This window comes from Phaeodactylum tricornutum, chromosome 1, assembly GCF_000150955.2.
Source record: "Phaeodactylum tricornutum CCAP 1055/1 chromosome 1, whole genome shotgun sequence".
NCBI lineage: Eukaryota > Bacillariophyta > Bacillariophyceae > Surirellales > Neidiaceae > Phaeodactylum > Phaeodactylum tricornutum.
In genome coordinates, this window is record NC_011669.1 from 1,144,056 (window position 1) to 1,159,974 (window position 15,919).

At 48.6% G+C, this 15,919-nt stretch overlaps 6 protein-coding genes across 6 annotated transcripts; 3 read left to right on the forward strand and 3 right to left on the reverse strand.

Annotated features, from left to right (window-relative positions):
- Positions 1–248: 248 nt before the first annotated feature.
- Positions 249–863, forward strand: PHATRDRAFT_31874 (predicted protein; the record flags this gene model as incomplete). Its single annotated transcript, XM_002176694.1, has 1 exon — positions 249–863. One exon carries the CDS (start codon positions 249–251, stop codon positions 861–863), a length of 615 nt encoding a protein of 204 aa, XP_002176730.1.
- A 148-nt stretch (positions 864–1,011) lies between these two features.
- On the reverse strand, positions 1,012–6,678 carry PHATRDRAFT_31875 (predicted protein; the record flags this gene model as incomplete). Its single annotated transcript, XM_002177192.1, has 2 exons — positions 1,012–1,398; positions 3,196–6,678. 2 exons carry the CDS (start codon positions 6,676–6,678, stop codon positions 1,012–1,014), a joined length of 3,870 nt encoding a protein of 1,289 aa, XP_002177228.1.
- Positions 6,679–7,208: 530 nt separating this feature from the next.
- Positions 7,209–7,818, forward strand: PHATRDRAFT_31876 (predicted protein; the record flags this gene model as incomplete). Its single annotated transcript, XM_002176695.1, has 2 exons — positions 7,209–7,392; positions 7,415–7,818. The coding sequence occupies 2 exons, from the start codon at positions 7,209–7,211 to the stop codon at positions 7,816–7,818; spliced, it is 588 nt and encodes a 195-aa protein (XP_002176731.1).
- Positions 7,819–11,132: 3,314 nt separating this feature from the next.
- Positions 11,133–12,455, reverse strand: PHATRDRAFT_31877 (predicted protein; the record flags this gene model as incomplete). Its single annotated transcript, XM_002177193.1, has 2 exons — positions 11,133–11,675; positions 11,775–12,455. The coding sequence occupies 2 exons, from the start codon at positions 12,453–12,455 to the stop codon at positions 11,133–11,135; spliced, it is 1,224 nt and encodes a 407-aa protein (XP_002177229.1).
- A 916-nt stretch (positions 12,456–13,371) lies between these two features.
- PHATRDRAFT_31878 (predicted protein) lies at positions 13,372–13,845 on the forward strand (the record flags this gene model as incomplete). Its single annotated transcript, XM_002176696.1, has 1 exon — positions 13,372–13,845. The coding sequence occupies one exon, from the start codon at positions 13,372–13,374 to the stop codon at positions 13,843–13,845; it is 474 nt and encodes a 157-aa protein (XP_002176732.1).
- Positions 13,846–13,962: 117 nt separating this feature from the next.
- PPP5 (PP5/FYPP plant-like protein) lies at positions 13,963–15,498 on the reverse strand (the record flags this gene model as incomplete). The annotated part of the gene is made up of 1 exon (XM_002177194.1): positions 13,963–15,498. The coding sequence occupies one exon, from the start codon at positions 15,496–15,498 to the stop codon at positions 13,963–13,965; it is 1,536 nt and encodes a 511-aa protein (XP_002177230.1).
- Positions 15,499–15,919: the final 421 nt, after the last annotated feature.

The following is a 15,919-nucleotide window of genomic DNA, read 5'->3' on the forward strand; positions in this document are numbered from 1 at the left end:
TGGAAACACTTAGCAAATGGAAAAAATTAACTTCCATTCACTGGATAAAGACGACGGTCACTGAACCCTACTCTCCGTGGCAAAATCGCTGCGAACACGAATTTGGTGCTGTGCGCATTCACACGCGCCTCGTTCTCGAAACCACCAAGTGTCCCAAACAATTATGGGACTACGCCCTTGCCTACGTCATTTTCGTACGTAACCACACGGCACGAAAAGCGCTGGCCTGGATCACGCCTATTACTGCGATGACTGGCGACACCCATGATATTTCTGAAATCCTGGTTTTCGAATTTTTCGAACCAGTTCAGTATTTTGACAATCCCGATGTCAAATTTCCACAAAATAAAGCCAAAGTCGGCCGTTGGTTAGGTACTGCCACCAATGTGGGCCAAGCCTTGTGCTACCATATTTTGACAGACAAGGGTACTGTAATCACTCAATCTACTGTTACACCTCTCCAAAACCTCGATTCGTCTGCTCTGCAGACTGCCCTCGCTACTTTTGACGCCACCATAAGGGAGATTTATCAGCCTTCTGATTTCGCCCTCGGTAACAAAATCAAAGCGCCGGCTTTCCGCCGTGACGAAGCGATGAAAGTCGCTCGGCGATCCGACGATCCCGGCGATGGCAACACCCGTAACAGACACGTGTTATACGATCTGAACGAAGGGGACGACCATATTCAACTGGATCCCGGGCTCACGGTTGATGATTTCTTCCATAACGACTCACCGGATCAGGACCCCACCTCCTTAATTATTGGTACTGACGTTCTACTCACTTCGGGTGCGGTTCAGCGCCAGGGCCGAGTTACCAAGCGCGATCGCGACGGTACTCCAGTCCCTAACGACGACCCTTGACAATGGTCAAGTATCTCCTGGCTTCTGAAGACAGCACGAGGTGATCAAGACTCGTCTGGCTCCTAACGAAGAGATACGAACTAACGAATATGGTTTTCACACAATCGTTGTTAAGATTTATAAACTCTAAACTAAAGAGCTAATCTGTTCACTTTCCATTCGGCCCCACGATCTGCCAAGCGCCATCGTGGTCCGTTTCACTATTCTCCACGGTGTTATACACGGCACCGTGGGCACATTCATCATAGTTACCATGCTTCTTAGCATGGTAACGATCGAGTCCCGAAACAGTCACATCATGTTTCTGAATACTCAACTGAGATTGCGCCTGTCCAAAACCATCCGTGTCGGGATTTGTGGCCAAACACACAAGATTAGTTTCGACAGGCTCGCCTTGGGTGCCACGACCCAAGTAGTGCGCGCCATCGCGCGAACCGGTATTCAAAACTGTCATTCCAGTTGACACTCCCCACTGTGAGGTACTCGAGACAGAACAAGCGGGAGATTTCGTCTCACCTTTCCAAAACAACAAAGGCTGAATCAAAGGCCAAGCAACTGCATGACCGAGAGGTTTGGTCAACACATCGCTAGCGTTGTCTTTGCCCTCAATCCATAAAAAATGCATGATCCCAAAAGCAATCGCCTCACGGACGCGGTGGTACGCAAGGGCATTGTGTCGTTTAGAAAGAACGGAATGAGGAAGCGTAGAGCTGGTAACAATGCTCTGATTGTCGCCAAGGAGCCAAGCGGGACCGTCCAAAGGAATACCCATCATACGTAGCGTAAGACGCATGTCAATAATTTGTTCTGTAGCCAAACGAGCAGCAACAAACTCTGAACCGTACGTAGCCGTTTCAACTGTAGACTGCCGTTTGGAAAACCAAGACACAGGAGTCTGATTAACCAAATGCAAGACACCAGTTGTGGCACGGCCTGTAGTCAAATCATGGTACAAGTTAGCATCAACAAAGGTAGTAATGCGCATGGGCTTACCACGAGCAGGAGGAACGCCTGTCGGAGAGTCCTCGTCACTCGATTTACCGTACACTGAGTACATCCAGTCGTGTTGAGGGACGTCTCCCCGAGCCTCATGGTTGGGAATTCCAGTACGAAAACGAATGGCAGCATCAGGGTATCGACGGAGGTATCCGATGATACGACGGAGACGATTCAAATGTCCTTCACGAGGGGCAGCACGAAAGCGTCCCATCGTCATGACGGCACACTGTATGTCAAAGCGCCCGAGAGTGATGGCCCACTGGAGGGCACCGATGAGGGACTGATACAATTTTATCGAACCGAAATCAAGGAGTTGCGAAGCGTCGACTTCCGGATGGTCACCGTTCTCGAGAGGAGACGAGTACAACTTGGGCTCCGTACCAAAGGAGGTCTTGTAGTTCGAAATAATACGTTTCACGTATGTTTTCGCACCAACTGCGAGAGTATTGTCCTTACTGTCGCGAGTAAAATCACCACCAAGAAAGTAAGTTGGAGGGCCTACACCCTTCAGAGTGTAATGATGGTCTGAAACAAGGGAATCAAAAAAGGCCTTGGGGTTTCGTGAGACGCATGCAATATCGTCGACGTACACGCATACATACTCCCAATGGTCATCGCAGTCACGCATCCAGAGGTCGGGGTCCGCTTTGCAAGGAATAAAATTCATTGTACGGAGGGAGTCCGAGAGACGCTCATGGAAACGGGCTCCACTAGTACGTAGGCCATACAAGGCCTTGTCAATGAGCAAGGTATGCCCAGAAAGCTCCCCAAACTCAGGACCGGCAACAAAATACACCTGTTCCTTCGTGTATGCCTCTAAGTAGGCGACCGCAATGTCACCAACCCACGTTTCCAGTCCATTTACCTCACCAGCAAGAAGAGCGAGACGAATGGACCGAAGGGATACAACACCGGAATAAACACTGTCCTTCGGAGGCGCCGTCATGTGTCCACCGGCGACGAGCCGGGCCTTGTATTTGAGTGACTGCTTCACATCAAACACGAAATGAACATTGATCCGCTGGTATCCAGGGCCAGGTTTGGTTGCACCCTGACCGAGGTCCTTGTACGTTTTATACTCACGGTGCTGAGCCAGTTCGAGCTCCATGGCATCGGCCCAACGAGTATTACCGGCGTTAGCGTCAAATTTCAGGGCTTCACGAGAATTACGAGGGACAAGGACGCCAAACTTGAAAATTGGGTCTCCCTTGCGTTGTTTCACTAACGAAACAGATCGATTGAAGTCATCACGGTTGCGAAGCAGACGATTGAAGCGGCGCCACCCGGGCACGTTAAGAAGATCGTTGTCAGACGCGTACATCGCGAGTGTGACTGGATCGTCCTTTGCCATTTCAATTAGAGGTTCGTACGACTGGGAACCATCTTCCCATTGAACCAAAACATTCCAAGAGGATCCCTTGTAGCCCGCATCGGTCGGTTGCAAAGGGCCTTGGTGTCCAATAATACTAGTAAACTTGAAATGATCTTCGATATTTCCGTTCGTAGCGGGCTCTGATTGTTGGGCTTCCATCAAATCGGAGAGTTCATTGTACGAAATGATCTCGTCAGCATCCTTTTCATCAATTTGCAACAAGAAGCGGATTGCCTGGTGGTTATCGGAGTCGGCATCAATAATTTTACGAGCAACAAGGGCTCGATGGCTCTGGCCGTCAGGGGCTTCACGAATCAAATATCTGCCGATCAATTCGTCAGGAGAGAATGCAGGGGATTTCTCAAAAGATGGATCAATCGTAGCGTCATGGCGTAGGTCACTCGTAGCCAAGACAATGGGCTTAGGATTCGAGGGCTCCCCACCATCGGGAGAGGAATCCGCAGCACGATGGTTTTTCAAACCATTATCGACATTGGCTGGACGAACAACAGAACGAGCAATGGCCTGGTGAGTATTGTCTGTCAAAATCCAATAAGTCAGCGCATCACCTTTATGTTCGGCGACACCAATCCAACGACCAGTTTTCTCGCGAGATTGCGATGGGAAAGACGCATGGTCAGGGTCGTAATAATAAACGGGCTCAAACCAACGAAAAAGGAGCAAAGCAGAAATATCGGGACGCTGTCCATGGGCAACCTGAAGCGGGGTACGCCAATTCAAGCTTTCGACAGAGAGGCGATTGAGCAAGTAGGTCACATAAAATAAGCAGAGCAACCAATATTCAGGAGGAGTGTTTGTACGATCCATGATTGTGTTCACCATCTTTTTCACCTCTTGAATGCGGCGTTCCGCGTAATTTTGGTGCTGATGATGCGGCTCGCACTGCATGTCGTCGATCGCATACATGCGCAAGATCTGAAGTGCCTGCTTACCGATCTGAGCACGGGCATTGTCGCTGAGGAGGGCATCGGGAGCACCATGGGTACGGATAAAATCCTCGAAAGTATGGGCAAACTGAGACTCGCGCTTCATCGGGAAGACAGAGGTGATTTGCGAACTTTTTCCAACGAAAAGTTGGGCCATCGTAGCCCCACCATGGTTAAAAATGCCGTCATCGGCCGCAGGGGTATCCGAGAAAAAAGTATCGGTTGCCACAATTTCGTTCAGACGAGAGACATTGGCAGCAGGGAAACGCGATTTGAAGTGTTTGCGCAAGGGCAAACGGGCATCGGCACGAGCAAATTGCGTGGTATTTTCAAACGTACGAGCGATACGAGCACTGGGAACCCATCCAAAATTGGGTTGCAAAGCATCGACATTCAAAGGGGATCGACTGACTGCCGCGGAATGCGCAAGGAGACCAAAGTTGTTGATGCGTTCGTCACGGAACGGAACATGGCCGACAGGAAGCTGCAAACTGAGGTCATCGTCGGCAGCGGCAGGAGAAGAGAGACTATTTGGATCCCACTCGTTGTCAGCGGTAAAAGGCACCCATTCGAAAGTGTCCAGGTCCTCCTCGGTAGGGGCCTGCATAGACAAGTAAGTGAGTCCGCCAGAAACCGAAAGCGGGATGACAAAACGACCATCGGACGTGACAATACGCTGTTTGCCACCAAAAGTACGAGGGACGTCGTCAACCGTGACTCCCCAGGAGCGCATTTGGTTGCACGAGTGGATGGTATTACCAGTACCAAGATGAGCATACTGGTGAAACACACCAATAATGGGACCATCCGTCGTGTGAATGAGTCCGGCCACTGTTGACAAACGGAGGTTGGTCAATTCCGAATTTCCAATTCCAGAGACAGTTGCCTCTGACAGGGATTGCGAAATAACGGTTACGTCTGAGCCGCTAAGGCCACCGTTGGCACCACCATCGACCAAAGAGTCCTTATTCAACGAAACATCGTGAGTGGAAAGACGGTACTGCACAGAAGCACGGTTCACTTCGCGGCGATAGGTGGTCCCATTGACCGAAAAAGAGTCAGACGTGGCTCCATTCGATGGGGCAGAGTGCTGGCGGGCAGCTGAATTCGAAATGAGCGAACGAAGCAGGTGACCAGGTCCAGCAGCAGGTGGGACGTGGGTCGAAGCAAGGCTTTGGTTGTCAACAGCCGTCGAGTCACTGACATACACCGTAGGAGGGGGCTGAGTGGCAGCGGCGTTCACCGATAAGGCAGGGGCAGGGGCTGGAGCAGGGCGAGGTCCTCGTTGATCCATAATGGTCCGCTTCTCTTCGGGAGAGAGAGCATTCCACTTCTCAGGAGGCACATAATTCTTGTGCTTCTTACCAATCGGTTTGTTAGTTTTCTTCTTGGAAGAAGACTGGAACTTCGCATTGTTTGCTGAGCGTCCACCACGGTTGTTACCGCGGTCTTCCAAATCGGTCTGATCAATATCAGTTGCATGTTCAAGCATCAAATCATAAACATACTCGAAATCGGAATCATCAGCACTCTTACCCACATGGGTACGAGAGTAAAGTTGAACATTTCCGAGGAAAAGTTTCAATTGCGGATGGGAACGGACAGCTGACTTCAGTCGTACGCTCTTCTGGTGATCCGGCAAAGGGAACTCGTTGATCCGTTCAAGATCGTAAATCAAATTGCGCCAGGTCGTCAAAAAAGCAACACAGGTCTTGCTCTTTGAAGTCGCAAATGAATACAAAGTAAGTTTCGTTTCAATGGATGTGGCCGTGATCTGCGCGTTAATACCTTTGCCGTACGAGGCAACAAGGTCGCGGTAGACCGACTGAGCATCCAGCTCATCCACATGCTTGTGGAGGATTCCACGCGCACGAGGGGTCAACAAAATATCGTTGAAAACGCCAAAGACAAAGTTCTGCATTTCAACAAACGTATCCGTCTCGTCGACGGTCTCAGGCAAATAATCCGGGTCAAGTACCAACTGAACACCATGAATACGGAGCTTGATACGAATATTTGTATTCCAAGTGACCCAAAAACGGTCTTCACTGAACTTTGGATACGGGACGGAATGATTTTTGATCGTCTTCCGAAATTTCGCGGCAGCACTTTCAACAAAGGAACTTCGAGCATCCGATCCAACAGGAGTAGCTGGGGCAACAGTAGCAGAGGCGGGTTGCCAATACTCGAGAACATCAGAGGTAAGTTCAAGCCAGGTGTCGTTTGTCACATTGGTGCCTTTCGAAAGGAACCATTGTACAATCTTCAAAATCCGGTCCTGTTGCGCAGGCGGAAGGAATGTACGAACAATTGCAGCAGGGCCGTCTCCCACAGCAGGGGTCAAGACGCCGTAAGACACCGTTGCAAGACGATGTTCAGTGATTGAGGCCAATTCACTGGCCTGAGTAATGCCATACTCTTCAAAGAACCGACGGTACGACGAATCCAGCGTTGTCGCTCCCAAAAGGTTCACAAGGACATGCTCGAGAGGATCCATGGTCAAAGCAGGAATGATTCTCGAACGCAACTGTCGGGCCATTCACACAACAGTATCTCGTGTACCAAGGACAAACGAGACAAAACACAGTATCTCGTGCACCAAGGACAAGCGAGACAACAATTATCCGATCGACTCGTCAGCAGATCGAAACAACAACAACAACAAAGCCACTGGTCTTACCCAATGGGTTGCCTTATTGCCGTTCTGTCACAGAACCAGGCAATACCCAACAAACGGGAGCAAAGTGATTAGCAATTCAAGACTGTTAATCTGACAATGGTCAAGTATCTCCTGGCTTCTGAAGACAGCACGAGGTGATCAAGACTCGTCTGGCTCCTAACGAAGAGATACGAACTAACGAATATGGTTTTCACACAATCGTTGTTAAGATTTATAAACTCTAAACTAAAGAGCTAATCTGTTCACTTTCCATTCGGCCCCACGATCTGCCAAGCGCCATCGTGGTCCGTTTCACTATTCTCCACGGTGTTATACACGGCACCGTGGGCACATTCATCATAGTTACCATGCTTCTTAGCATGGTAACGATCGAGTCCCGAAACAGTCACATCATGTTTCTGAATACTCAACTGAGATTGCGCCTGTCCAAAACCATCCGTGTCGGGATTTGTGGCCAAACACACAAGATTAGTTTCGACAGGCTCGCCTTGGGTGCCACGACCCAAGTAGTGCGCGCCATCGCGCGAACCGGTATTCAAAACTGTCATTCCAGTTGACAACCCTGGAAATTTCGTCGTCGAATTCGACGATGGTACCGAGGAAGTCCACGGTGACCAAGCTCTCCTTGATGCTGTTTATAAGCAGGTCGATGATGACGGAAATGAATGGTTCACTTTTGATGATATTGTCGATCATCAAAAACGCCCCCGCGGTGGTTGGGGACGTACGCGTGGATGGTTTCTACGCGTAAAATGGGCCAACGGTGAATTTACCTGGGAGCCCCTCACCTCTTTGAAGGAGAGCAATCCCTACCCGGTGGCCAAATATGCGGCCGACCACGATCTCCTATCCGAACATGCCTTTTCTTATTGGGCTCCCACCGTGCTGAAAAAGGCCGACCGATGGATCCGTGCTGCCAAGACGGGAAAAAAGAAAATCGATACAAATACGAAATAGAAGTCCCTCGCAACGTACCCCACGCTTACAAATTGGACAAGCAGAACGGCAATCACCTCTGGCGCGATGCAATTCGCAAAGAAATGGATACACTTGAGAGCATGAAAACCTTCACTATCAAGGATAAGGGAGAACGAGCGCCCTCCGACTACAAAAGAATCCTCATGTGGATCATTTTCGATGTAAAAATGGATTTCCGGCGTAAAGCCCGACTCGTCGCCGGCGGACACGTCACCGACCCACCAGACGAAGATACTTACTCTAGCGTCGCCTCCCGCGAGAGCGTACGCCTTGGCTTCCTCCTTGCAAGCCTCAATAACCTTGACCTTGTGTCAGTTGACATCGGAAATGCATACGTCAATGCCGATTGTCGCGAAAAAGTCTTCTCAATCGCCGGGCCCGAGTTCGGTGAACACGAAGCCAAAGTCGTATTAATCGCAAAAGCGTTATATGGCCTCAAGTCAAGCGGTGCCGCCTGGCATTCTCATCTTGCACAAAACCTCAGATTCCTGGGTTTTGTATCGTCTAAAGCGGACCCTGATATGTGGTTTCGTAAGGCACAAAGGCTTGACAAAACTGAATATTATGAATATATTATCAGTTACGTTGACGATTTAACAATCGTTTCAGCCAATACTAACAGTAAAGCAATTTTAAAAGCGCTTGAAAATATCCCTTATACACTTAAGGGCGGTTCTGCACCCAAAACATTTCTGGGGGCAACCACCGGAGTGCATACATTTAACGATGGCACCAAAGCGTGGTACATGTCTGCAAAACAGTACTTAACAAACGCAATTCTCAACATCGAGCAGACGCTCGGTGAAAAACTGCCTAGCAGCAGTCGCATCGTGACCCCGCTTCCTCACGGATATCACCCTGAGTTAGATACATCGGGTTACCTCACCGATGACCGCCTAATTGGCATTCTACTATGGACGTCGGAACTCGGTCGGATCGACATCACTCAAGAAGTCGGTTTAATGTCTCGCTTCAATGCAAGACCACGGATCGGACATTATAATGCTGTCCTCCGCATGTTCGGTTACCTCAAACGTCACCTGAACTCCAAACTCGTCTGCGACCCGCACACGCGCGATTTTTCGCATATTAACTTTGTCAACCCTTCTTGGAAAGAACAATACCCCGACGCACAAGAAGAATTGCCCCCGGATATGCCCCCACCTTTAGGGCGCGCTGTGCAAGTTTCTGTCTTTGTCGACGCTGCCCACGCAGATTGCCACGTCACGCGACGTTCCACTACGGGCATACTCGCTTTTATCAATGGCACACCAATTCGTTGGTACTCTAAGAGACAAGACACAGTCGAAGCCTCGACTTACGGATCTGAATTTGTTGCTATGCGCATCGCTTCCGAAATGATCATTACATTGCGTTACAACCTACGTGTCCTTGGTATACCTATTGACGGTCCCGCAAATGTATTTTGTGACAACATGAGTGTTGTCACCAGTGCGACGATTCCAGCATAATGCTATTTCTTATCACAAGGTTCGCGAAAGCATTACTAGCGGGGCAATGCGGATCGCACATGAACCTACCGGCTCAAATTTGGCCGACACGTTGACGAAATGCCTACCTGGTCCACAACACAAATTCCTCGTTCGTCACATACTTTATTGACCCAAGGGCAATAAGACCTTCGCTTTTCAAATTTTTTGGAACCAATCTTTCGCCCGGATTTTGTACTCCCGGACTACAAGATTGAAGGGAGTGATAAATTATAGCCACACAATGCTACATTTTGATACTACGTTGTAGATAGAATTGCTTAGCCTTAGCATTGTTTGTTGGAACATCTATCTAGGATTCACTAGCTCTAGATCTTGGCCTTGTTGCCATTTCCTTTTTCCTGGCTCTGTCGTAGGACAGACGCAGTGGCCAGACGACTGTCCTCGTCGGGTTCATTACCCGTGTGTGGCATGCCGGAGGAAAATACGAAGCGTCTCATAGGAAACCAAATATTTGCGTTATGCACCCACATGTTTGCAACATACACAACTCTGGTTCCGTTGCATGAGGCGTATAAGACGACTCATCTTATCAAATGTTACGGTACGCTACCTTGCGGCATGTCCCTCGGACAGCTCCCACTTGGTAAGGAAAGTGTAAGTGTGAGCCAATCCGATGGACGTAGCGGTTACGTGTCCCATATGGAGTTTGTGTCGGCCTTATTGCGCAAATATACCGTATTTGAGTTACCCTGTTGTGGTTTACCTCCTTGCAACATGTCTTGTGGAAATTATTCACTAAACACGGATGTCGCAAGTGTGAATCAAAACTATGCACATGGAGTTAAGGAGGCACGCACAGAAATGATACCAAAGCCTTGTTCCGTGGCCACGTGGACTCACAATAATCGAAGCGTTTGTACAATTGCTATGTTTCCGGAGCCGCATGTGCTTAGTCTCCACTTGTCGGTTTACACGACCAAAATGGACTGGGATATAATTGGAACATCGAAAATACAATTGAAGCAAGAAAGGGGCTATCACAAGACACATGGTGGGACTGAAGAAGAACAGCTACTCACCATAGGTGTTGTGCATGGGACTCATAGTTCTGGAGGTATATATACATGTGGGAGAAAGATTGTCTATTGAGATTATGGAAGTTGTGGAAGATCAATGATGCGCTGGCACTTTGTGGGATTGTTCACTGGACTGAACAACAGATTGACTAGTTTGTAGCATGTAATTTTCCACTCATTGTTTTAGAAATTCTTTGATCCAAATATTGCATTATAGCATAGGTCCTTGCATCCGCTGTCTAACCCGTGGGGAGCGTCGTCAGCGAGTGAGTTTTACAGTCCCTAAGCTTGCTTAGGTGTATCCCAGGTCATTTGTCATAACGCCCACCTTTGTTTACCACACACTGTCATAACAGCGATCCGTCCTCGGTTGTGCTTTGGTAGTACTCCGTAACATCAAACCTGATATGCTAGGAACGAAATATTCCTGATTGCCATACAGTTTCCCTAGATGAAAGTTGTCAACAGAGACTGTTGGCACCATCCGAACTCGATGGTTTGGCAATCACATAGGTGATCCAATCATCTCGACAAAAACTATGTCAATGGTTTGATAGCTAGTACATTGACTACGGGGTTTCTACGTTCGTACATTCTGTTTCCAACACAAAAGGTTTCATTTTGGAATCTCTTTTTTAGTCTCACAATCTCAATCTAAAAACCTACCGATTAAAACAATCCGAGCCTCTACGAGGCTTTCCCCCCCCCAACTTCTACTCTTTCGTCGTATTCTACAAATACACTCGTAAGCAGGTAGTACTTATCAGCAAATCGAATTGACTAGCTTGCGGGCTGTCAAGTTGCCAATACCTTTGTTGACTCTTAGCAATGCAATTGTTTCCTTCTGAGGATGTGGTTCTCCATCATCAACAGAAGACATGCCAATTTTGGCAAGAATACTTTGAATGGCAGGATGTTGGGTTCCATACTGGTCGAAAATATCTTGCTCATTTTGTTTCTTCTTTGCAACTTGTTTTGCGTAGGCCTGGAGACTGACAGCCGTGTCTGCTTTGAATTGCTCAAAGTCAGTTTCTTGCAATGCCCATTTGTTCTTAATATCATCTATTGCAGACTCTTTGTTACCTGTACCATCAAGTGGCTTTACCTTGCTTTTTGTGTTCTTTTGGTTGCGCCAGGGCAGGAAGTCTATGAGGCCTGCTTTGTATGCCGTCACAGCTGGAAACGTCCCCAATTGATGTATGCGCTTCCACAAATCCACGTCATCCCGACAACCCTGCTTGAGCCAAGACGTCAACAAGGCCTTGGAATGAGATCTGGTAATATCTTGGCATACATTGTTGTTGATCTGTTCAAGAATGTTGGAGACGTTCTCACAATGTGGCTTGTTCAAACGTGCTTTGGTGAACATGTTGGTCGCATTCTTGTACTATCCATGCTTGAAGACGTGTAATGCAATACCATACTGCTCCAGTAGTCCCTGCAAAAAGAATTGCTGCAACATGGCACCAAACAAGTTGAGTTCCCCGGTCTTTTGCATATGAATGTGTGTAAAGATCAACGCCAAGTAATACTCTTTGTAAGCGGGATCCCCTAGACTTGCAAAAGTATCCGCGTAGGCGTACATGGGCTTATTCTCAACTCCTGGAATCACCTGGGCCTTGTGCTGAAGGTTGGGCTCCGCATGCCAACGATGCGACTCGCGGATAACTCGTAACGCGTTCCGAACTTCCTCCAAATCCGCCCAACCCGCTTGGGACAAGGTCGAGCCGTGTCCAAAGACGCCGTACAAAGCGACAATACTGGGATCTGACGCCGCGTGGTGCAACACATCCACAAGATCCTTGATTTCCATTTGCACCGGGCAATCTTTGGTGTCCACATCGAAACGCGATAGCTGGGATCTAATGCTCTTTTTTTCTTTCTCAATCAACTGTAAATGGTGAAAGGGAATCACCAGAACTTTCTTCTTATTGTTGTCTTCTTCCATAGGGTAATACTTCCGGTACTCCATGTAAAGACCGGAAGCTGTTGCAAAACCAACTATGGCTAATGAAGTCTTGAGACCATGACCAATGCGGCGAATGCCGCTCATAATGACACCAGGTCCTGATTGTTCTTTGCTCATTATGGGGACTCCAAAGATCGAATTCAAATAAAGTAAAGAACTCCGCAAACGGTTTGTTCGTTTTTCACACGCTGCTAAGGGAAGAAAATTCTAGGATCCTTTCAGTGATTTCTCGGGTGCAGTCAGGAGATCAAAGCGACAAACTTTTTCGTCAACACGAAATGCAATGAAAAAGGAAGACTAATGTAAAATCGTCGCGACGCAAAACGGGGGAATAAACTTTTAGGGGACCCAGCGGATAAGTGAGGAATACGCATTCAGACACGAACGACATCCAAAATGCACTCATAGACAGTACAGCTAACGAATTGACAGTCGCCGGAAACCATTGCAGGAGTATTCTGTATCTACCGCCGACTATTATGTATCAGAGTATCTATAATTAAAGTTGCGGATTTTGGTCAGGAACGACCATACCACGATGACAGCACCGCTTCCCGTCTGCTCAGCGAAGTTAAGCATCGTCGGGCTCGGTTAGTACTACGGTGGGGGACCACGTTGGAATCCCGAGTGTTGTTCTTTTTGCCAATCTTGTCTCCTTCCCCCCTTTGTGTCTCGCAAAAGTAATGTAAGGCACGGCTCTGGCATCGTCCCTTTGCCATTGCGGTTGACTGTTCAGCGTGATAAGCTTGAGTCAGATCATGGATTTGAATGTCATTGGCGTCTATGCAAATTCCTGGCGTTGCTGTCTATTAATAGTTAATTGTTTCTTTTTGCATCGCATCGAGCGCTGGGAACCCAATCGAACGTTGCAAGATTGACACCTGACGAAAACCGAACCCCGAGAAATCCCAACCCGTAAAGCAAATCATGCGACATGGTTGCCTCGTGTTGCAAAGGTACTTCCGTTACCAGTACAACTCCTTACAGCGGTATGCTTCGTAAGGTATATTCGAATATTGCTTTCAACAGAGTCATGTCTACGGAAGCAAAAGCTCCGTTTCCACCGTTTACTCGCGAAACGGCGATCCAAAAGATCCGTCTGGCCGAAGATGCCTGGAACTCCCAAGATCCAGATCGCGTCAAAATGGCCTATACAGCCGACTCGGTATGGCGCAATCGGGATAACTTTCTGAAAGGCCGAAAAGAGATTCGAGACTTTTTGCAAATCAAGTGGAACCAGGAACAGGACTACCGTCTCATCAAGGAACTCTGGGCCTTCACAGAGAATCGCATTGCTGTCCGCTTTTGCTATGAGTATCACAATGAAAAGAATGAATGGTTCCGTGCACACGGCAACGAAAATTGGGAGTTTGACCAAGACGGTTTGATGGCGTTCCGCTATGCGTCTATAAACGATCAGCCAATAGATAAAAGCGAGCGCAAATTTTCTTGGCCGAGCGGCATGCGCCCTGAAGACCATCCTGATTTGAGCGAGCTAGGGTTGTAGTCACTTACTTTATGAATACGAAACGCATAATCCGAAAAAGCTCTATTTTACTACAAGCATGAATTGCGATTCCGCAACAATCAGAACACAAGTAGTCATCCGTATGCTGATTGGCCACTAAAACATTCCCCCCATACCTGCTGCATAGGCCATCGGCTTGACGTCTGGGTGCGGGACTGCTGTGTACTGGGTAAACTTGGGTTCCAAGGATGCGTCAAAGTGAATGTACGCACCCTTATTGCCCATGGAATCGCAGTAGTTCGGCGCAGAAAACACCGTGATCGTCTTACCTCCATGCTCTACTAGATATCCTTCCTCCTTTACTTCGTGCGATCGAACCAACAACGACAATCCGTTGCGCTCCAAAAAGGCCGAAGTTATATCCGGACCAAATGCGTAGCCCACCCCTCGTTTGGAGGGAGATTTACCAGGAAAGGGCTGGGGATCGGACCACAACAAATCACTCATCAATCCTTGTTCCGGTGGCTCCATCCCGCGTTTTACTTTGCGTACATCATCCAACATGACCGTGTCGTCCGTTGGCAAACCACCATGAGTAACAAAAACCTTGCCCCCCACTACCGCCGCCAGTGGCAGCCATTCAAACACTTCCAAAAAGAGATTGAAGATCTTGTCGTCGTATTTGTGCTTGGCTTCGCCCTCAAAACCGTAAATGCGATTCATGTTCTTTGTCTCGTGATTGCCACGCGTCAAATAGATACAAGACGGATCGTGCAATTTGAATAACAGATACGTGAGGATAACCTCCACAGAAAAGGAACCGCGATCGACGAAATCTCCGTTAAAAAGGTATGGATTTGTCCGATGCGGAAAACCGTTGCGTTCGAAAACATGCAAAACATCATAGTATTGGCCGTGGGTATCGCCACAAACCGTCAGCCGTGGAGTTGCTGAAGGATCATGGGATGGTGCCGCGGTTGGAATCGGTATTTCCATCAGCGTCTCCAAGCTTTCGAAGTAACGTTTGCACGCGATTAGAAGTCGACCCACGTATCGCTTATGTATAGACTTTTGAGCCTTCATCGTTTCCACAGCGGCCAAGACAAACTCACGAGGTAATTTTCCGGGCTCGAACAACGCAACCTCCGCATCCATATCCGTGAGTAAACCATGCGGGGACGGATGAGGACCCTCATAGGTAGTTGCCGAAATATCCAGCACGGATGGATCATACGTACTGGAAAGTGGTGCCGTTTGCTCCGCCTCGATGGCCTTCGAAAAGGCTTCTTCCCGAATTCGCTTTTCGCACGCCGCCAACTTCGTTCGCGCGTCCCGCGATGTCGGTTGCAATTTGCATACCGCCTTGAAATCCTTGCGCGCGACTTTGAAATGATTCAAGGCAAAATTTGCCGACGCCCGGCGGTAGTAACCCTTTGCGTAATTGGCATCGGCTGCAATCGCCGCATCGGCATCCCGAATAGCGATACCATAATTCTCGACCTTGATAAATGCTAGCGACCGATTCGACAAAAGAACCGCGTTGTGCGGACGGTATTCGAGACCGTCTGAATAGCTTTTGATGGCTTCGAGGAAATGACCTTGCGCGAGTGCGGTGTTGCCTTCGTCTTTCAACACCGTGGCCTTCTCCTCGGCATCGGGATCGTCGGAGCGATCAACAATTTCGTCTTCCATGGGGCCTTCGTCCGGGTGGCCGCCATGGACTACATGATCAGGGTGATGATCCTCCATCGTCTGCATGCTAGCCGCGGTTTCTTGTGAGGCGTCATCATCTAGAGGGATTGGAGATGGGGGACTGTCGAGATCCTCGCTGTTGCTATTCATTTTGGCTGGTGTTCAACAACTGAGGGAAAAAGCTCGACGGCGTCGACGGAGTCTGTACCGAGCACCGAATCAAACTGTAGGAACGGAAATCCCTTCAAGCAAATTGCGGGGAGTTTTGCACAACGCAGACTTTGAGAGACAGGGAAGGCTTGACGAATACAGCAGGGAGATCTCCTACTAGAAGTGGGATATTGGCGTCAGATTGTTGCTTATTTGACTCTGAAAGAGCTGACGGAGAACTAGGTGGAGGACGGACAAGCGGAGTGAGAGA